This window comes from Aethalodelphis obliquidens, unplaced genomic scaffold (assembly GCF_003676395.1).
Source record: "Aethalodelphis obliquidens isolate GAN/ISIS:26980383/991018 unplaced genomic scaffold, ASM367639v1 scaffold87, whole genome shotgun sequence".
NCBI lineage: Eukaryota > Metazoa > Chordata > Mammalia > Artiodactyla > Delphinidae > Aethalodelphis > Aethalodelphis obliquidens.
The window spans coordinates 6,916,415-6,938,344 of record NW_020838031.1 but is presented as its reverse complement, the minus strand read 5'-3'; the positions used below and the strand labels follow the sequence as shown (position 1 = coordinate 6,938,344).

General features: G+C 42.9%; 1 protein-coding gene across 4 annotated transcripts in view; it reads left to right on the top strand.

Moving 5' to 3' along the window:
- The window catches only part of HEATR1 (HEAT repeat containing 1), a 47,698-nt gene extending 26,228 nt beyond the window's left edge, over positions 1 to 21,470 (top strand). For all 4 annotated transcript variants that reach the window (XM_027094000.1, XM_027094001.1, XM_027094002.1 and 1 more), the window contains 23 exons: positions 243 to 485; positions 744 to 875; positions 1,980 to 2,083; positions 2,255 to 2,398; positions 3,500 to 3,618; positions 3,714 to 3,835; positions 5,371 to 5,499; positions 6,959 to 7,189; positions 7,960 to 8,086; positions 9,517 to 9,677; positions 12,197 to 12,243; positions 12,349 to 12,472; positions 13,063 to 13,203; positions 13,718 to 14,007; positions 14,661 to 14,811; positions 15,771 to 15,929; positions 16,091 to 16,225; positions 16,352 to 16,456; positions 16,541 to 16,709; positions 17,436 to 17,590; positions 18,130 to 18,288; positions 19,932 to 20,040; positions 21,012 to 21,470. In XM_027094000.1, coding sequence (XP_026949801.1) covers positions 243 to 485; positions 744 to 875; positions 1,980 to 2,083; positions 2,255 to 2,398; positions 3,500 to 3,618; positions 3,714 to 3,835; positions 5,371 to 5,499; positions 6,959 to 7,189; positions 7,960 to 8,086; positions 9,517 to 9,677; positions 12,197 to 12,243; positions 12,349 to 12,472; positions 13,063 to 13,203; positions 13,718 to 14,007; positions 14,661 to 14,811; positions 15,771 to 15,929; positions 16,091 to 16,225; positions 16,352 to 16,456; positions 16,541 to 16,709; positions 17,436 to 17,590; positions 18,130 to 18,288; positions 19,932 to 20,040; positions 21,012 to 21,100 — 3,345 coding nt within the window. In that variant the 3' untranslated portion in view covers positions 21,101 to 21,470. The remainder of the gene's footprint in view (positions 1 to 242; positions 486 to 743; positions 876 to 1,979; positions 2,084 to 2,254; positions 2,399 to 3,499; positions 3,619 to 3,713; positions 3,836 to 5,370; positions 5,500 to 6,958; positions 7,190 to 7,959; positions 8,087 to 9,516; positions 9,678 to 12,196; positions 12,244 to 12,348; positions 12,473 to 13,062; positions 13,204 to 13,717; positions 14,008 to 14,660; positions 14,812 to 15,770; positions 15,930 to 16,090; positions 16,226 to 16,351; positions 16,457 to 16,540; positions 16,710 to 17,435; positions 17,591 to 18,129; positions 18,289 to 19,931; positions 20,041 to 21,011) is intronic.
- Positions 21,471 to 21,930: the final 460 nt, after the last annotated feature.

Genomic DNA, 21,930 nt, shown 5'->3' with positions numbered 1-21,930 from the left:
TCCTGTCATCTCTAAAGGGTTTGGAGCTTTTGACTGTTACAGACTGAACTGTCAGAGGGGACCTGGGTGCCTTAGTTGGATTAATAGCTATCCCTGTGTCTTAAGAGGTCATTATTTTATTGGTTTTTTTTCTCCAGGCTAAGCTTCCAGTCTTGCAGCATATCTTCGGATATCTTTGTACAGCTAGCAAAAACTTGTATCCATATAGATAACTATTTACTAATAAATTTTCCAAACTTTAGATGGTACTTTCTCAGCTGTTGCCTGTGATTGAGCAACTATTAGAAAAGATCCAGAAGGAGCCCACAGTTGTCCTGAAAGATGAGGTCATTGCTCTGCATCTCATTCTGGGAAAATATAATGAATATTCAGCTTCCCTTTTACATAAGGACCCGAAGAGTCTAGATATATTTATAAAAGCTGTGCACACAACAAAGGAACTTTGCACAGGAATGCCAACCATTCAGATTACAGCCCTCGAAAAGGTCAGTGATTTCTGTCAGAAACTAAAGCATGTTCAGGGTTTCAAAGATCTGTAATGTCTTACTTCAAGAAAATAGACTGGGCATATCTTAAAGGAATATGATATATTTGACCCATTTTGCAAAACTGAATGATGTACGTGAGTCATTTAAACTGACAAAATGGAGACCAGTTTCACATTGTAAAAGAGAATGATAGAAAGATCATGTTTGGAATTGAAGTTTGTTCATTTATCTCAATTGCCTTTTTTCTGCCTCTAGATTACGAAGCCATTTTTTGCAGCTATTTCAGATGAAAGGGTTCAGCAGAAGCTTTTGTGCACATTGTTTGATTTATTGGTGAACTGTAAAAACTCACATTGTGCTCAGACTGTTAGCAGTGTTTTTAAAGGGGTAAGTTGCAAACTTCCTGCCATTTGTTTATTGATGTTTACTCTCTTCCAAGTAATACCATGTTTAAGTTTCCTCCATTTTATAATGCTTTTAGGAAGTCAGATGTTCCCATTAACCAGAATCATGGAAAAGGAAGTCATAGAGAAAGTGCAAAATCAATGTTATAAGTCTTCATCATTATTTTATTATTATTATTTTTTGCGGTACGCGGGCCTGTCACTGTTGTGGCCTCTCCCGTTGCGGAGCACAGGCTCCGGACGCGCAGGCTCAGCGGCCATGGCTCACGGGCCCAGCCGCTCCGCGACATGTGGGATCCTCCCGGACCGGGGCACGAACCCGTGTCCCCAGCATCGGCAGGCGGACTCTCAACCACTGCGCCACCAGGGAAGCCCGATCATTATTTTTATTGTATGAAATAATTATAGTTTTGAACACGTAGGGTGTATGTTAGTTTGGATCTTACTCATATTAGGGAGGATCTCCCTCTTAGGCAAGAACAGGAATGAATGGTGGCTTCATGTTCAGCTGGGTCATGGATTATTCTGCTTGATTTAAATAGCTGTTTAATGACATATAGAATGGAATTGAGAATCTGCTCATTGGTTTATATGTATATTGAAACCTAGCTGTAGATCAGAATAACCACCTAGTTACTTAGTGTTTTGTTTTGTTGTGCTTTTTTAGGAAAATACTTTCACAAAAATAGATAATAGTGTGGTAAAGTCTTAGTATCCAGATTCTGCAGTTTTCAGAATTTTAACATAATTACTTAGATTTCTAAGATGAGTTAAGTGGAACAAATTAAGGCACAGAGCGGTGTACATAATATGCTCTTCTGTGAGTGTGCATGTGTGTGTGTGTGTGTGTGTCTGTCTGTCTGTCTGTGTTTAATCTTTATAGAGCTGTTGGTATATGGAAAATTTCCCAAACAATACATAAGAAATTGTCAGTGATATTTGCCTTTGGGCATTGGACTGGGCTGTAGGGCTGTAGGGGGACAAAGTGGACAGAAACATGTTCATTGTATCTGTTTGAATCAACGTAAACTGCTCTAATTTTAACCCATGGAATCCTGTCATCACCCATTCTTCCTTCATATTCCAGATTTCCGTTAATGCTGAACAAGTCAGAATAGAACTGGAGCCACCAGATAAAACTAAGTCCTTAGGCACAATTCAGCAAACAAGGAGGCAGAAAATGCAGCAGAAGTAAGAGCTATGAATGCAGTGAGAACACTGTTGTCCCCCAGGCCTTGGATGTTTTGGAACCATTGTGATTTTTTGATGCCCATCAATTGGGCATAATCGGATACAGTCATTTTTACTTATTAGCATTGATAATGTTTACTCTTCTAACTTTTTGTCTTGTCTGTTTCCCAGAAAATCACAAGATCTAGAATCTGTTCAGGAAGTTGGAGGTTCTTACTGGCAAAGAGCAACCCTCATCCTAGAATTACTGCAGCACAAAAAGAAACTCAAAAGTCCTCAGATATTGATACCGACTCTTTTTAACCTGCTGTCAAGGTAATGACACTTGCCTTTGATCTGTGAGAGAATGAGATTCTAATTCTTGCCCATCTTATTTTATTTAACATTCTCTTTTCACATTCACTTCTTGCTTAGCTAGTCTGTAAAAGAGAGCAAGTTGAATACTATAGCTGAAAGATGTAAAGAATGATTATAGGAACCCGTTGCCAGGGCCCGAAACTAACCTTCATCCTGTATTACGTAATAAATGAGCGCTTTCTCCGGCCTACTTTCCTTCCTCACTTTCAACACCATGTCCCCGGGGGCATCATTACTTGTATTTAAGGATATAGTGTGACACCCGCTATATTTTTTAGGTGTGCGTTATTAGATAGCTGTAGTGTATGCGTTGCATCGCGGATGTGTGCTCTCGTCCAAAAAGAAAGTAATTCCCAAGGTTGTCCTCTAAGGAGATTTAAAATAGGTTGATGGAAGGTGCGATAGAGAGGAGAGGTAATGTGACATAAGCGCCTGCCTGCACCAGAAGAATCAGAGTTAGAAATCTTACATCATGTTTATAGACTTGATGTTTTTTGGTTTTTTTAATAAGTTTATTTATTTATTTTTGGCTGCGTTTGGTTTTTGTTGCTGCTCGCAGGCTTTCTGTAGATGTGTCTAGCAGGGGCTCTAGGCACGTGAGCTTCAGTAGTTGTAGCATACGGGCTCAGTAGCTGTGGCTTGTGGGCTTTAGAGCGCAGGCTCTAGACTTGATTTTGTTTTGTTTTTTTTTTGCGGTCTGCGGGCCTCTCACTGTTGTGGCCTCTCCCATTGCAGAGCACAGGCTCTGGACGCGTAGGCTCAGCGGCCATGGCTCACGGGCCTAGCCGCTCCACGGCATGTGGGATCTTCCCGGACCGGGGCACGAACCCGTGTCCCCTGCATCGGCAGGCGGACTCTCAACCACTGCGCCACCAGGGAAGCCCTAGACTTGATGTTTAAATAATGTTAATATTTTATTAACATTAAATGTTTAATGTTAATGTTTTATTTTAAATTAAATGTTTATTTAATATATGTTCTGGACAGTGGTCCTTAATGCAGCACTGAAATTGTACAACTCTTTCATTTCCCATCACTTCTCTTCCGGGCATCCTGAAGGTGTTTAGAGCCTTTGCCACCAGAGCAGGGAAGTATGGAATACACCAAACAGTTAATTCTAAGTTGTTTGCTTAACATCTGCCAAAAACTCTCTCCAGATGGCGGCAAAATACCAAAAGGTGTGTAATTTGTTGGAAGGAAAGGGGGGAAGGATTATCTACTCTGAGTATGAATGTACCTACCACTTAGAGATTTTTTATTTCTCGCCCTCTAGATGTTCTTGATGAGGAGAAGTTCAACGTGGAATTGATAGTTCAGTGCATCCGCGTTTCTGAGATGCCTCAGACCCATCACCATGCCCTTTTACTTTTGGGTACTGTTGCTGGAATATTTCCTGTAAGTGTTAATGATTTAAGACTTAAGCAGATATTTTTTTCCGTGGAAATGCGTAGGCCTGCACTGTTCTGAACTCAGTGGACATTCTGGATCTTACAGCGCTGATGGGACTCTTGGCCCTGCTTCTTTAATAGCTGAGACAGTAAGCTGGTTGATCTTACTAAGCTTTGGTTCCCCTTTTTGTGAAGTGGAGAATAATAGTAACCTTCTTCGTAGGACTGTTGTGAGAATGGGATTGGATAATTTATTGTTAGCACTTAGCACGGTGCTAGGTGCAATGTAGCTATCCAATAAGTGGTGGTATTAGTGTTATTTGGAAAAAATCCCGTGAATCCTCAGGTAATCCTCACACAGCTTTCAACCAGTGACTTAAAATTAATTTGATTATAAAGTACCTCAGTTAAAGAAATTGTGTTCCTTATAGAAATACGTCATTTAAAAAATTTTGAAGAGATTGAAAATATTTTCATGTAGGGGATTTAGGTCAGATGTACTTAACCTGGAGTTGGTTCTCCATGACCTTTAGCGGGTCTCTCAATCTACTAAAATCATATACAAGATTTAATGTGTATGGGTTTTTTTTGCCCTTGGTGTAGAGTCAGTAGATCTCAAAGGGGTAGATATTCCAGAAAAAATTAAGAATCATTGATATTTTTCTTTTGTTTTTATTGAAATATAGTTCGTATGCCATATGAATATATAGTTAAATGCCACCCATTTAAAGTATACGATTCAGTGGTTTTACTTTATTCACAGAATTGTACAATCATCACCATTATGTACTTCCTAAACGTTTTCATCAACCCCAGAAAGAAACCCCGTGTGCATTAGCATTCACTGCCTGTTTCCTTTACCACCAGCAACCCTGATCTACCTTCCCTATCCTAGACGTTTCCTGCAATGGAATCTTATAATACGTGGCCATTTTTGTGTCTGTTTTGCACTTCATGTAACGTTTCCAAGGTTCATCCGTTTTGAAGCTTGAATCAGTATTCTTTTTATGGCTGGATAATATACCATTGTACGTGTATACCATATTTTGTTTATCATTAGTTTACGGACATTTAAGTTGTTTCCACTTTTTGGCTGTTAACAGTTACGCTGCTGTGAACACTCGTATAGGAGATTTTATGTGAATATATTTTCAGTATTTTCAATAGGAGTGGAATTAATGGGTCATAGGCCAACTTAACTTTCTGAGAAACTGTCAGACTATTTGCCAGAGCAAATTGTACCCACCAAGTAGTGTCTGAGGTTCTATGTCCCCACTCCCTCACAGCTGTTATTGTCTTACCATAGTCATCCTAGTGGGTATGAAGTGGTGTCTTCTGATTTGGATTTTGCATTTTCTTAATTAGTGATATTGATCATCTTTTCATGTGCTTATTGACCGTTTGTTTATTTGTGGAGAAATGTCTTTGCGAATCCTTTGCCTATTTTTAATTTGAGTTATTTCTTTTTATTGCTGATTTTAATGAATCTTGATACTTGATGTGCTTAAAATGGAAAATATGGAAAAATGTGTTTTCTTTCAGGATAAAGTTCTACACAACATCATGTCTATTTTTACATTTATGGGAGCCAATGTGATGCGTCTAGATGATACTTACAGTTTTCAAGTTATTAACAAGACAGTGAAAATGGTAATTCCAGCACTTATGCAGGTAAGCTGTCTTTCCACCATTATGGGTGTTATTTTTCTGATTTTTAAGATTTTACATAGCATGAAATTCAAGTAGTGGTAAATACATGACATGAAAAGCCTTTCTGAAATGCTCAGTTATTTATGCCCCTTAAATTTTAAAGTGGTGAAGCTAAGGAGTACTCTTGGAAATAATGTCTTTTCCAGAAATACCTATAAACATGCCGAGCTGGTTCTGCTGTACTGCCAGTATAACTATACAAGTGCCTTAACATTCCTCTGACAAAGTGCATTTACATTTACCGTGTATCTCAGGACGTTGCGTCAGTTTGATAAGACCCCTGTGTAGGTCGATGAAATAGGAAGTTTTAGAGCAAATGTGTTAACATACAATTAACAAACATTTACCAAGCATTCCCTTGAGAGCTCAGTACGCAAAGAGATGAGTGAGACCTGGTCTCTGCCGGACTAGTCTCAGCAAGGAGTGAAGACTTTGAAACTAAAAAGTAGCCTTGAACATGAATGGGCATGGCTGTCCGCTTGCGTTTTCTGTTTACCCCCACTGTTGTCACTGTCTTTCCTCATGCTATTGACCATTTCAGCGATGACCATATCCAGCACCTCCTCCTTTTAATCTTGGTACAAGGTTGGTATTCTCTGTCCAGCAAGTTAGCCACTACAGGAGACGTATATAAAAAGGAAAATAACGATATGCGTTAATATGGTATATGCCAGTGGTATTTGATAAACACTGAAGAGTTCAGGATAGGGGAAGGTCCACGTGGGCCAGGATGACCACACAGACTTTATTAAGAAGTGGACTTTGAATGGGTCTGAAGAGGAGATAGGATTTGCCCCCTGAAAGGGCAGGCAGTCCCGGCCTGGGGGTGGTGTGCGCAGTGTGTGTGAGGGACGTGGAGAGCCGAAGGGGGTGGAAGTAGGGGCACTGGGCTAGCCGTTTGTGCAGGTGTCTGTTCCTTCATCCTTTCATCCATTAGGCTGTTATCTTCTGAGTACCCACACCAGGTGGTTTGAACTTCATTCTGAAAGCAGCAGGGAGCTGATGGCCTTGCCACACTCTGCTCTTCAGATTAAACCGTTCTTCTTGAGGCACAACTCAAATCCTGCTTGGTTTTTGCAGGACGGCCCGAGAGCAGCCTTGCTCTCAGGGCCCGTCTTTGGCATCTGCCATCTAGTGCCTCCTGTTAACCTTTTCACAAGTGTATTGTGTCTCGTGGAGATGATACATCTCCTTTGGGGAAGTGCTCACGCCGTGCACTTCCTAGTCCCCTCAGGGCCACAGAGTGCCGAGGACATAATCTATATATGCTCCTTGAATACTTACCGATTGGTCTTTGATTATTAGAATTCCTTTGATAACTTTTTGGGGGCACATCTGAAGGCCTTTTCGTGTCTGCTCATAACTTGTCTCTCGGAGGGTTATTTGCTTCTACTCAGTGTCCCTGCTTGCTGTCCTGCAGTCTGATGGTGGCGACTCTGCAGAAGTCACGAGGAACGTGGAGGGCATCGTGGTCAAGATCATGAACGTGTTTGTGGACGCGCTGCCCCACGTGCCCGAGCACAGGCGCCTGCCTGTCCTCGTCCAGCTTGTTGGCACCCTGGGCGCAGAGAGATTCCTCTGGGTTCTCCTCCTCCTGCTGTTTGAACAGTATGTCACCAAAACAGTGCTGGTGGCTGCCTTCGGAGAAAAGGTCAGAGCGTAGGGCGCGGTGACAAGGAAAAACGGGGGGTGTTTCACACAGATTTTGTGTTACTTTGCACTTTAAACGTGGGGCTGGTGGTGCTTAGTGTGCACTACTTAACGGTGTGTGCTCAGAAGGGCTCTTAAAGGTGTTTCTAGCATTCTCTGAAATTGCGTCCAGAGCCTGAGGCACTGAATGCCCCCAGGAGCAACAGGGCTTCTCCTGAGGGCGACTTGACTTTTCTAAGAAACTAGGCTGGTGCCGTGCTGGGTGGGTGTATTTTAATTAAGCCCCAAAGAGGACAGCTGTACAGGAATTAAGCTGTGTCCTGAACATGGTGTTGAAGCCTTTTAGGGGGCAGGGGAGGAGGGTCGGTGTCACTGAAGTCAGTGAGATGCAGGTGACAGTTTTGAAGAGCCCTGTTTTGAAGAGAGATGAGGGCAGAAGTTACACGTCCAGGGCTGTTTTTAAATGGCTTCTTAGACGTGGGATCCAGGAATAGATCTAGAGCCTACTCCAAGTAAAGTAGTATGTTCATTTCCGCCAGATATCATAATGCAGTTTATCCTGGAATTATGCCTCATAATTCTCATAAATTGGCTTTTTTATGTAAGAAGCTCAGTACCTGATTCCTCTGGTCATACACGTGACCATAAGGAACAGCGTGGAGTGGCTTTCTGTGCGAAGAAGTACTTTTAAAACGTTTCCCTTATTTGTACTTACTAAGTAACATAAATTGGAGAGGTACAGTTTACAACCTGTTTCTCTCCTCTACACAGGATGCTGTTTTAGAGGCAGACACTGAATTTTGGATTTCAGTCTGTTGTGAATTTACTGTGCAGCATCAGATCCAAAGCTTGATGAATATCCTTGAGTACTTAATGAAGCTGCCAGAGGAAAAAGAAGGTGGGCATTAAGTCCGATGTTCATTACTGTTTAATCTGGAAGCTTGAGAGAGGCAGAAGGTAATGCAGCTTGTCTTCAGAACCCATGGTGCGTCCTTAGAAGGATTTTTTAAAGTTAGTAATTTTTATTCGAGTATACGGTTGTTACCTTCTCAAATGTTTATGGAAAACAGTAAGTGGGATTTCTGCTTGCTGTTCCTCACACGTTGACTTTCAGACCTCTGTGCCTCTGTGTGGGCTGTGGAGTGTTCCAAGTGTCTGGGATGAATTGATGGTAAAGTGACAGCAAGTTAGCAGCATCTTATTAGCTGTATCTTAGTTTCCCCTTAAAATGTGAAGCTTTTTTTTTTGTTTTTTGTCCTCGCCGTGCGGCATGAGGGATCTTAGTTCCCCAACCAGGGATTGAACCTGGGCCACGGCAGTGAAAGTGCGGAGTCCTAACCACTGGCCCACCAGGGAGTTCCCGTGAAGACCTTTATAAGAAGAAAAATAAAGCAGGTACCACAGCAGTGGTAACTAAATATGAAAATTTTATCACGTAGGGGTCTTGAAGAAAATTCCGCTAATTACAGCACCAATGAGGTTGGCTTAAGAAAGGGCTGACGTGTTGACTGTTCTTAGTTCTCTGCCCTTTGGAGCAGAACAGTGAGGTACATTAGAAAGAAGGGTCTGAAGACTCCGCAGGGACTATTGTCTGGGTGACCGGCCGTTTACCTTGTCTGCCCTGCTTGGCCGGGTTTGGGAGGGACAGAGCTGGGAGGCGCCGGTGAGCTGTGTGTGGTGACGTGCTGAGGACGAAGCCTTCATTCTGAGTCACTCTCTAGGACAGTGCTTTTTAAGTGGCCCACCACGGACCCCCAGCCATGGCACCCCAACCCCTTTCGTATTTGATACATTTGAATGTGGGATTCTACAGAGTTTTAGGACAGACATCTGCAGCTTTTAGAGTTCAATGTTGAAGGCAAGGGATGACCCTCCTTTAGTCTGTTGTGGGCCATCAAAGTAAATGTCTCTGCAGCTTTGGAAATGGGGCATGGAGCCAGTTCAGACTCCTTTTGCAGTATCTTTGTCTTCTATTTATTTGTCTCAGTTACCTTATTTTTTGTTTTGTTGGTTTTGTCTTACATACTGTATTCTCAGGGCTGTTTGGGTACTTTCTTGGTAAATATACTCCTATCTTTCACTGATTTAGAAGAGGAAAAACTGGGTATAACAAATTATATATACACATGCATATGTATAATAATATACATGTTGTATATTATGTGTATAACAGAGTAACAGATTTCTCTCTAAAAATTGTATGCATTTGAATGTGGGATTCAAATTTGAATTCAGATTCAAATTACCCGGCTCATTATGTCTGTATCTATATACCAAAGAATCAGGTCGAAGATGAGTGAGGTCACTTGTTTTGTTGCTCTTTTTCAGAAACCCTTCCCATATCAGTATCTTACAAGAGCGAATCACAAGAAGAAATGCTCCAGGTTTTTAACATAGATGCTCACACTAGCAAGCAACTGCGGCATTTTAAATTTTTGTCAGTGTCCTTCATGTCTCAGCTCCTGGCCTCCAATAATTTTATCAGAAAGGTGAGATGTTCTTTCAATGTGTTTGCTTTTTCTGAAGGAACTGTGTTTTAGGCTAGTAAAAACAGCTCGGCAAGTCTCTCATGAAAACGTGAGGCATGCCTGTAATAGAAACAGGTAGTGCTCTTCACCTCAACATGAACACCCGTTGGGAACGATCTACTAAGACTGTATATACGTAAACCCTGTGGCTCAGCAGTTCTGTTCTCAAGTGGTATATACCCGCACAAGTGTGTGAACATGTGCACCAAAAGACATCGACAAGAATGTTCGTGGTAGCATTGTTCATGGTGCCCAGAACTGGCCACAACCCAAGTGTCCATCATCAGTGGAGTGGACAGAGCGTCTCGTCATAGCTGGACGTGGGTGAACCTCAGTGACACACAGCATAACATCGAAGGAGAGAAGGCAGACACACAGGAATGCATCCTGTGATTCCGGTTGTATGAAGTTCAGAAACAGGCAAAGCACACCTGTGGTTTTAGCCGTAACAACAGTGTCTCTCTTTGGGAAGGAGGAAAGGGCAGGGTCAAGTAGCGGAAGGATTCCGAGGTGCTGATAACATGCTGTTTCTTTACCCAAATATAGTGAGCTCTACACACATGATTCGTGCACCTTTCTGTTTGTGTGCTAAACTTTAAATTAGAGAGAAAGAAGGAAATACAGAAACAAAATGAAGAAATAAAGAAACAGAAAGGAGGATCCAGGGTCATGACCAGGAACGTAAGAATGGCTGAGCATTCAAATATCTGTATTCTGTTTCTGTTATAATGCATGAACAGATCCGGGGGGAAACCTATGATCATTGAAATATTTAGAGAAAGAATTTAGTGAATCCAGCGCTTATTCGTGATTTCAGAAAAATAATCCTCACCACTGTGAGATGGACAGAACTCCTCAGCCTGATAAAGACATCCATCAGAAGCCTGTGGTTTACAGCACACTTCATGATGAGACATTAACATGTGCCTGTTAAAGTCTGGAACAAAAGTGCCCTCTGTCACTATTCCTACTCAGCAAAAGAAATGAAGTGTAAGAATCAGAAAAAAAGAGACTTGATGAACTTGTAGAACTGGTAATTAGCTCAGCAAGCTCACTTGAGAGTGATCAGCGTAGACATTGCTCTGTGTCCAGCAGGCTTGCCGAGGACGGCGGTGCTTCCCAAGCACGCAGGCAGGTCAGTGTGACTGGACATCAGGCGGACACACCCATGCGATGTAAGAAACCTGCTCCATGGCTGGTAGCACCACATGGCAGTGGGGCGAGAAAAGGTCCAAGAACTAGAGCTGGCATGGTCTGTTTTCCAAGTGGGGGGAAGAAAGACTGATCTTACATATAAACAAAAGACAGTTTTAGGTGGATTAAAAACTTCAGAGTGAAAAGAATTACTTAGCACTTTGAGAAGAAAACCAAGGGAGAAACATCGTTGTACCTGGAGGGTGGAAAAGAATTTCTTAAGAACTTGAACCAAAAGCCACCATAAACAATGAAAAGAAAGCCACAGACTAAAAGAAGGGCATTGCTGTGTATACATCAAGAAGCAGCCGTTTCTGTTGGGACAACTGGCGAAGGGCACGGACTCATTGAGGAGGAGTCACAGGTGGCCAGCGTGGCAAAGCAACCTCCCTAGTAAGAAGGAAAAGTCAGATTATAGAGGATACCACCACGATGTTATCAAACTGGCAGGAAGTTTAAAGTTGTTAATACAGGAAGTGGCAAGGCTGGGGGGACACGGTCATTTTTGTACAGTGATGGGTAGCAGGAGTTGGTACAGCCACTTCAGAAAGTGCAGGGCAGTGTCCATTCAAAGTGAAGATGCTCACCCCTGCTATCTAGCAGTTTCCTTTCTCTATGAAAACTTGCCTAGATGCTCAAGGAGAAAGGTTCTTTTTTAGCACTGTTACTAAAGGGGGAAAAAAAAGGGCCATAAAACTAAATATCTACCAAGAGAGGTGAATGAATAAATAAGTCGTGGTACATGGAGAGGAATACTGTGTGCAGTTAAAACGAATGAACTAGAACAACATAAGTTACCATAGATCTCAAAAATCTAATATAATCAAGAAAGCATGTTGCCGGCTGATACGTACTCTGATGACATTCAGCCACAGATTCAAGTTTGTGGGGCTTGGGGTGGAAGGAGGTCGGGATTAGGGAACGATACAGAGGGGACTACAGCCGTGTCCTTAAGTTTAATATCTTAAAATTAGATATGGGCTAACGAAAGATTAGCACTTTAGAAAACTAATAGGTGTTAATCGTTTGCTGTATTTTTCTGAATCTTTGTAGTACTTTACAGATAGTTTGAATATCTATAGAATGTAATCAAAATAAGTGAAAAGACTAATTAAATTAAGGGAAATGGAGTTATTACAGTATGACGGGGTGATCTGGACCTGATTAAATTGTAATGTCAGAAAACACTGGGGAGTGAGTTGGTCGGTCTCTGATGTTTCATTGCACTTCAAATGATTTTTCATCATCGGCTGTCATATTCTAATGATGCCTTCTTTAAAAATTAGGTAGTTGAAAGTGGCGGTCCTCAGGTGTTGACAGGCCTTGAACAGAGGTATGTTACTTTTTAAAATTCGTATTTGGAAATAATTTCAAACTTTTAATCAAAAAGCTGGAAGAATAGTACACAAGACTCTCTCATGAGTCTCCTGTGTTTCAGGTTGCTAGAAATGGTTCTTGGCTACATTAATGCTGTAGCACAGTCCATGGAAAGAAACGCAGACAAGCTCACTGGGAAGTTTTGGCGAGCACTCCTCAGTAAAGCTTACGACATGCTGGACAAGGTGGGTGTTTATTTCTCCGTCTTCTGTGTTTTGTTGCTGTTCTATGTCACCGTAAAGTTATTTAACAGAAAGTTTTACTTTAAGAGTAAACTTAGCAATAGCTTAACAGAAGGCAACCCAGATTTTTCTTGGAAAAGAATCTCTTGATGACTGGAGATCATTTTATCTGGAAAACAGTTGTTTCCCTACCAATTATGAGAACATGTGCCTCAATAAATATGATGCTTTAAATATTGATTCATGTCCCGCTGTATAATGTTCGCTTTATTCAAGTGGAATAAAAGATACCTATTCACTGGAGTTTCTAGTTCATCAGTAAAATCACTGGCCAAGACCACTGTTTAAGATCTAGCTGAATTGCTTAGCTCCATGGCATTGAGCAGTTCACTTGGCGTGAGCATCCTTTTGTTGTTGTTTGATAAATGTGGTTAGTAATGCCTCCCTAAAAGGTTAGTCTAACAACTAGATAGTGAGTGAAAATGCCTCACACCTAGAAGGTGTGCAGCGAATGGAAGTCTGTCTTAAATGAGTCATCTTCCCTTTTGTATTTTTTATTTTCCTTTTTTGTTAAATGTAAAACTGCTGTGTAGGTCAATGCCTTGCTGCCCACAGAAACCTTCATCCCTGTGATCAGAGGGCTGCTGGAGAACCCACTGCCCTCTGTTCGCCGGAAAGCTTTGGATCTTCTGAACAACAAATTACAGCAGAAAACCTCCTGGAAGAAGAAAATTGTAAGTGAAGACTGTGCTACAGACCCATTTCCCATTCTTTGCTTTATCAGAGCTGCATTTAACTGCTTGAAGTTTCTCCAGCGGTACAATTTAAATAAGTGTATTATTATCCAAATACAATGCTGTGATGCGTGTGTGTTTAAAATGTGATGCTAATTTTGATAGGAGCCACGTATATACGTGTCATAAGAGCTCTTAGAGTGGAATTGCACCCTAGCAGTATTCTTGCTTAATATGGACCATATGTTGCCTTAACTTTAGCACGATTCTAATCCTCTTTCACTCCACACGGGTAGGGTGCTTTATATACATACAGAATTGGTCACAAGCGCATGCGTCCATTTATCAGTAAATAAAGCAGATGGAGAAAAGGTCGCTTGTGTTTAATCGTGTGGCGCAGGACGTCTTGGTCTGATCTCCATTTAGGCAGAGTCTCAAGCAGTAAAACTGGAGAAAAGGACTAGCATTTTGTTTGTAGCTTTAGTTATGTGGGACGGTGGGCTGTCTTTTTCAGGTTTACCACTTCCTGGAACTGGTCCCAGTCCTTGTGGCCATGGTGAAGCATAAAAGAAAGACATTAGAAGAACAACCAATCAACAGACAGACAGCTTTATACACCTTAAAGCTTTTATGCAAGAATTTTGGTGCAGAAAATCCAGAGCCTTTTGTCCCTGTGCTGAACACTGCCGTGAGGCTGATTGCTCTAGGAACAAAGGAGGAGAAGAACGTCCTGGGGGGTGCCCTGCTGTGTGTGGCCGAGGTGATCTCCACGCTGGAAGCCCTGGCCATCCCTCAGCTCCCCAGGTATGTCGAGGGGACCGGACACAAGACCACCGCACGAGGTTTCTGGTATCAGCTGGAAAATAAAACCTTAGTGACTTTTTCCCGAGTGTCAGTAGAAGTTTCATAAAATTACATTTGTTAGAGAAGTGACCTTTTCTTCAAACAGGAAAATAATAACATTTTCGTTTACCTGATGTGTATTGTCCCCCAGTTTTTGCTCCCCTTTGACTAGCGTTCCTCGGAAGCAGTAGGTGACAACACTGCTTCGTAGAGGGGCCCAGCCAGTTGGGCCACAGCTGCCAGGTGCTGGCTCTCTCGTCGGCTCTGGTGTTTGCCAGCGTGCAGCCTCGCCAGCTGGCCAGGGTTACGCAGCCTGTTAGAGCTTTGCCGTCTACAAATCGAGGCAGCACCAACCTCGCAGGATGCCCGTGGGGCAGTGCGTGCAGGGCTTTTTTGCCCGACACACAGCAAGTGTTAAACTGCAAGGTGGTGGTGGTATTTAAGGTGATGTTGAGTCAGTACTGTGGGCACTGGGAGAGCTCTCGCTCTCGGTCACGTAAACCGTGTAGACGTTTTGTGGGACGTCAGAGATGTAACGGACACGGTTATTTGGATTTTTGCAGAGTGACTTCTGCTCCGTTCTCCTCAAAGAAACTTGTGCCCTTTCTTTCCAGCCTGATGCCGCCATTACTGACAACCATGAGGCGCGCCCGCGACCTGGCCTCGGGCGAGGTCTACCTGCTCAGCGCCCTGGTGGCCCTGCAGAAGGTGGCTGGGACCCTGCCGCACTTCATCAGCCCCTACCTGGAAGATGTCTTGTTGCAGGTGAGCTGGTGACCACAGGGGGGGAAGGGGAAAGCTTACAGATTTGATTGTTTTATTTGTGCTTGACGTCTTTCGTTTGGCAGGAGGATTCTTATTTCTGAAAAGAGGTGCTTGTTTTTAGTGAATGTGTCCCTTTTTCACTGCCATCATCCCTCCTGTTTTGTCGTGACGTTGGTATGGGTGTCACTCTGTCATGAGGCTCTTCTCTTTTTTGACTTTGCAGGATGTATTTCATTGCTTTCCCCCCCGTGAGCTCCTTGGCCTTGGTCTGGTAGAGCTTCTTGTAGAAACAGGCATGCCCACTTAGTTCTTCACGACCCTAAGGCGTCTGTCAGGGCGGAATGCCTGTGTTGCAGTCCAGACGGTGGGCTAATGGCATTTCCAACTGAATGCAAATGCCCGAGAGTGGCCTCCTGCCCCGCCCCGTGCTGTTGCATTGATCACTGGCCGTTTATGAAGTTAGGAGCCTTAAGTGCCATGATGCAGATGACTTAACCGATTCACATACTCTCCAGCCAGGCCTTGAAGGTAGACTTCTTATAGAAAGGGGCCTCTGCATCTGAGGAGCTTTCTAGATTCTTCAGCAAAGGAGAACGTGACTGTCTCTCCTCACGGGCCCCGGATTCCTGTTCTCTAAGATGGTCGTTCTGAGAGCTCTGTGTCCTGCCTTCCACCATCTGCCTGCATCCCTGACTCCCTCTTGGAAAGAGGCATCTGTCCATTTTTATCTATTTAATTTATATTAAATACTACAAATAAATTTTTATTTTTATTTATTTTAACATTCGAGGTTGGCATTAAAAGGAATCCTGTGTTGATGCTGAGTGCACTGAGCTTTCCCAGTCACCAGCGTTTGGACTGGCTTTTCCATCCTTACCAGGACTTTCTGTAAGTGTGTAGACAGATGCTCCCGGCGAGGACCCGTGGTGGCCTTGATCGTTGTTGTTATATTCCTACAGGTGATTCACTTGGAGAAAGTCACTAGTGAAATGGCTCCTGCCTCCCAGGCTAATGTCCATCTCATGTCCCTTAAAAAGACCCTGGCTACCACGCTGTCACCCCGAGTCTTACTGCCAGCCATCAACAAGACATACAAGCAGATTGAGAAGAACTGGAAGGTTAGACCGTACTGGGTATTAGACTTTGGAGGAGGGAGATGTGGTACTGAAATGTTTAGATTTTCACTTAAAGAAGAATATGGTGGTTTAATTCCATTATAAATGCATTAATGAACTAGAGGAATATTAACAATTGGCATGTCTCTTGACTGTGTTTTCAGAATCTCATGGGCCCATTTATGAGCATCTTATGCGAGCACATCGGGGTGATGAGGAAGGAGGAGCTCGCCTCCCACCAGCCCCAGCTCACCACGTTCTTCCTGGAGGCCCTGGACTTCCGCGCCCAGCACTCTGAGGTAGGCGTGTTCCCTGCCCCCGACGCCCCGTCCTAAACTTCTCACCTGACTCAGACCTGTTGTACTTGTCAAAGTTAGGGCTAGATGTCACTACTCTGGCTAACAAATCAGCTTTTCTGTTTTCAGAATGATCTGGAGGAAATTGGAAAAACGGAAAATTACATCATTGACTGTCTCATGGCCATGGTTGTAAAACTTTCTGAGGTCACATTCAGACCCCTGTTCTTCAAGGTGAGCTCTTTTCTCTACTTCTCCTTTTACTCACATATCAGTTATAAGATCTGAAGAAGAAACTAATGCTACTTTGTCTTTTAGCTGTTTGATTGGGCTAAAACAGAGGACGCCCCGAAGGACAGACTGTTGACATTTTACAACTTGGCAGATTGCATTGCTGAAAAACTGAAAGGGCTTTTTACCCTGTTTGCTGGCCACTTAGTGAAGCCTTTCGCTGACACCTTGAACCAGGTGAACATCTCCAAAACAGGTAGGTAGCTGACTCCAGGTCAGCTGGTGCCCTTGCTCTGTGCACCTTAGCGAGATGCAGTAAGTGTAAGGAAGGTGAATTCTTTATAGTCAGTTGTCAGACACTGAAGTGTTGTAGCACTTTTCCTTTAGCAGTTAATTAATGTTATTAACTGACTCACTTGGGAGGAAGAATAAATGGGCAGTCCTGTGTTATTGGAAGTAACTCTAAAACATTAAGATTGGTTTATTTTTTAATGCTAATAAGCAGTCTACTTGCCAAACTAAGCAATCTTAATAACCAAGAATCTTTTTTTTTTTCCCGCGGTACGCGGGCCTCTCACTGTTGTGGCCTCTCCTGTTGCGGAGCACAGGCTCCGGACGCGCAGGCTCAGCGGCCATGGCTCACGGGCCCAGCCGCTCCGCGGCATGTGGGATCTTCCCGGACCGGGGCACGAACCTGCGTCCCCCGCATCGGCAGGTGGACTCTCAACCGCTGCGCCTCCAGGGAAGCCCTTAATAACCAAAAATCTTAACAACTCTGAAAGAACAGATCACTCCCCTGCGAGACCGTCCATTTAATTTGTGCTCTGCCTTCATCCTGATTGTGATTTCTAGATCATTTTAGAAATAACCTTCTGGTTATAGTTCTGTTAATAGCGATTTGAAGTTAAACACTGGAGATCAAATTGTGAAATTCAGTTTTTTGTTATTTTTGTTTCCATTTGTTTCTCTCCCCTATCTACAGATGAAGCGTTTTTTGACTCTGAAAGTGACCCTGAAAAGTGCTGCTTGCTACTGCAGTTTATTCTGAACTGTTTATATAAAATCTTCCTCTTTGACACCCAGCATTTTCTAAGTAGAGAGAGAGCAGAAGCCTTGATGATGCCCCTGGTGGATCAGGTAACCAGTGGAATGATCTTTTGTTAAAAGATAAGGAAGCCATCAGTGTTACATGCCTGCGGGGTTTATATCAACCAGAACCACAGTTTGCTGGTGTGTTTTTCCTTTTCATGAAATTTTTATTTCAAAATTGATTTCTCATTTTTCATGGATATATTAATAACTTATCTTTGTAGCGGCATTTACAGAGTTTTACTAAGTATTTTCAAATAAGAGATATGATGTAAGGTGTATTAAGTTTTTAATTCTTAAAAACTGGGTTCATTGAGAATGTGTCAGGGTCTGGCTGCCCTCCTCTGAGAGGTTCTGCAGGGGGGAAGGGATGATGCTAAGGGCTGTGATTCCATTTGAGTTCTTATAAGGTAGTAAATTTGCTCTCTTTCTCTTGAGAGCAAATAGTACCTGGTTTTTGAGACTAAACAGCACCTTGGTTTTTGAGCCTGCTGATACCAGGAAGGGTAGTAAAGTACTATATACATTGAGTATTTTCTCAAACAGCAATGAGACCCGTTGCTCAGTCCTTGTCTCACTGTTAACAGCTGGAAAACAGGCTTGGAGGAGAAGAGACGTTCCAGGAGCGGGTGACGAAGCACCTGATCCCGTGCCTTGCACAGTTCGCAGTGGCCATGGCAGACGACTCGCTTTGGAAACCACTGAACTACCAGATCCTGCTGAAGATGAGGGACTCCTCACCCAAGGTTAGGAGCCGCAGGGCCAGCAGGGATGCTGTGCGCTCTCCCTGGGGCCTCACCGGTCTGCACTGCTGGGTGTCTTCTAGCACCAGGGTTTGGCTGTGTCAGGCAGAAGGTTGAGCCTGGGAAACTTGGTTTTCTCTTACAGGCCATTTATAAATAATGGCAGTCCTCCCCCACCCCCATGGTGTGCTAGGCACGAGCACTAAAATACTTTACACTTTTAAATATTGAAGACTTGAATTCCTCATGTTTCTTATGCACCATTTAAATGTCAGTGTGCTCCCAGAGACAGCATGCTTTGTCTACAGAACATTCCTTTGATTAGAGCAGAGTCCCTGTTGTGTATCGATCTCAGGCATAGGACTTGGTGGAGTAACGCACGGTAAGGGCTAGCGGTTGATGCCCATTAACGTGGGGGGCGGGGGGAATGAGCGGAAGTTTGGAAGTTTTCAAACTGTTCTAGCAATGAATTGCCATTCCTCAAGCTAATTATCACACTAGAACCTCAGGGGATAAAACAGACTGAAGCAGAATTTTGTTAATAAATTTATTAGTTGAAATTCACAGCATTTATTAGGAAGTAATGAAAACAATGAGGCTGTTCCGATGAACCCCCAAATTTTATTTATTTATTATTTTTCAGATTAATGTTTTTATTACTTTAATTTTTTCTAGTTCAGTTTCCTTTTTACACATGAAAGGATCACAGTGCCCAAAGTTTTCTTTTTCTACATTGGCTTGAAAGGTCTTGGAAGTAAAATGTAATTAACAAAATGTATTTTTCTTCTTATTATGCTAATTCTTCTTCACAGATGTATGGATGGGAACCCCCAAATTTTAAATTGTAGGATCTTAACAAAGTTGCAGCATTAAATTTGTTGTTTTGTAATATGTTGTTTTGATTGTACAATATCAAGAAAATCCTGATTGAACATAGGCAGTAACAAACGTTTTTTCAACAACTCACTTTGCTCTATCCAAACCAGAATTACCCAAAACCAGAAAGAAGACTAACATAGCTTTTGTTTCAAAGTGAATCACTAACAAAACAAACAACTGGTTGCATTCCTTGTCAGAGACAAGTCGTGAGCAACAGTCCAATCTTTTAAGTTCCAAAACTAGGACATTTATGACACAATGAGTGTGTTTTTTAGTCAGGCTGAGGTGAGGGTGTGGGCAGAGCCGGCGCCTGGCCCCTCACACAACCACACTGTGACCCCAGTCAGGGTCCTGAGGACGGGAGTCCTGCCTGCAGTGGCTGGGGACGCGGTCCTGCCAGGTCAGCATCACCAGCGGCCAGGCCAGCTGGCGGCTCCAGTGCAGTCACATTTGATGACACACTTGAATTTGCAGGTGGCATTTTTACTGGTTTGTTTTAAGAAAAATGTTATAAAAAGACATTCACATGAAAGGCTTGTAATTCTAGAACACAGATTGAAATATAAGGTTGCCCATATTATAGATGGATCCCGAATTGTTAAACAAACTGGTATTCCAAGATGAAAGTTGGCCAGAAAGTGAAATAAACTCACATGAGGCTAACAGTTTAAAATTCGGAGCTCATCTCAAGTTAGATCATAAAGTAATACAAGAATACTAGTTTTTTTTTTTTTTTAATTATTCTTCACCTTTTTTATCCCTTTCAGGTTCGATTTGCTGCTCTGATTACGGTGCTGGCACTGGCTGAAAAACTAAGAGAGAATTATATCGTCTTGTTACCAGAATCCATTCCTTTCTTAGCTGAATTGATGGAAGGTAATTCCCAAACTATTAAGAAATAATTAGAGTGAACTTCTGTGGGAATGTGCCCAATGAGAATGCACATTTGGATAGCCTGTGATGAGTTCGTGTCTCCAGCCCTCTGTGCAGAGGCTGAGCTCCTGGTTTGAGTGGGGTGCTCGGGCTGCCTCATTGTCATTTGAGATTTGTTTATAGCATAATCTCACTATCTTTACTTTTGTGTTTTTTTGCTGACGGTGCAGACTATGATACTGTTTTTCTTTAACCTCACGCATGTCTGTGATTGAATATTTTGGTCCACAGATATAGGGTTATTATACCAAAACATCCAGTGCCACTAAGGCTGCAATGGGGTGGCTGCCTGTTAATGACCAGCACTTACTCTGTGCTCTACGTGGATGATGTCGTTAATCCTCACAAGGCATATGCCGTTATCCCCCTTTTATAAAGGAAAAAACTAGAGGCTTTAAGAGATTAAGTAATCTAGCTGATAGAAATGTGTGACAGGTGGAACTGGGGTTTAAGTCCAGGTTTGCACAGTTCTGGACCGACGGCAGAACGAGCACTGTGCCACCACGCAGCCCAAGAAATAACAGTGCAGCTTATTAGCGGGGTGATGGAGGCGAGTAGACAGATGCCTTCACGTTAGCGATTCACTGCTGATCCAAAACCAGGTGCCTGCACCTTTGTTTCCTCCCTCCTGGACAGGGGCTGTGTGAACTACTAAGAGTGGCATCGCTAGGCATCTGGAATTTTCGTTTGTGCACCACTTTTTGGGGTCTTATTCTGCTTCCCCAGTCCTAGACCGAAAGAAGGGAATGAAGGCAGGAAGGAGGAAGGCAGAGGAGGGGTTTCCAGGATGGCTTCCACCTCAGGACTGTGCTTCATTTCTCTCTTCTGACTGACGGCCAGCGAATGCGAGATGTGAGGAACCAGGCTCTGAGAACTGAGGCAGGAAGACTGACTCATTTTGATTTTGTTTTTAGATGAATGTGAAGAGGTGGAGCATCAGTGCCAGAAGACTGTTCAGCGGCTGGAAACGATCCTGGGAGAGCCGCTCCAGAGCTACTTCTAAAGCCCTGATCTCTGGTATTTCATACTGTTCAGAGGTCAGACCTACTTTTCATATTTTTATCTTGGGTGTTTAGGACCATATTACTTTTGGTGCCGCTAACACCTCCTTGGACTTCTTTACAAAATTCCCACCTGGCTTGTGCTACCACATAAGCCTCTCCTGCCAGTTGTACAGAATATACAAAAAGAGTAAATGATACATGGTATTTTTATACAGACTGCTGTTAGTTTAATTAAGACCGTCGATGAGGGTCTTTTCTGAGTGATGTTCTTACCATTACATACACGATTGATTTTAGCACCCAAAGCTAACCCCCGTTTAGACTGTAAAGCCTTAACTTTCCTGGTAAAGGACTGTCTTTTGTACGTAGTATCGGTGTCAGAGATTTCACTCAAAGCAGCTCTTTACTTCAAGAAAATGGGAGTTATTCAGCACCCAACAGGAATGCTTTCAACTGTAAAGCCATTTGGACTTTTACTTTTCATTTTGGGTAGATGACACTGCAGTCTTAATTTTTGCGTGTGCTCATGGAGGGGAGTAGTTGTGGGATGCATTTTCTGCTCTAGAATATGATCGTCTCTCCTTTATCCTTCAGTCTTTTGGGGGGCAGGGGGTGGAAGCAGTAGGCTGTTTATAAAACAGCCACACCTCACTGCTCCCACAAATAACGAGGGCTCAGAAACACCAGGTGGTAAGAGGGAGCCCCTTCAGGGTTAGAAATGCTCACATTTCTATCGGTGGTTAACCAAGGATTATGAGGAAAAAAGTAAACAACAGATTTTTTTTCAAAGCTTTGAAGTTCTCTAATCTCTATACTATGTCATGGTGAA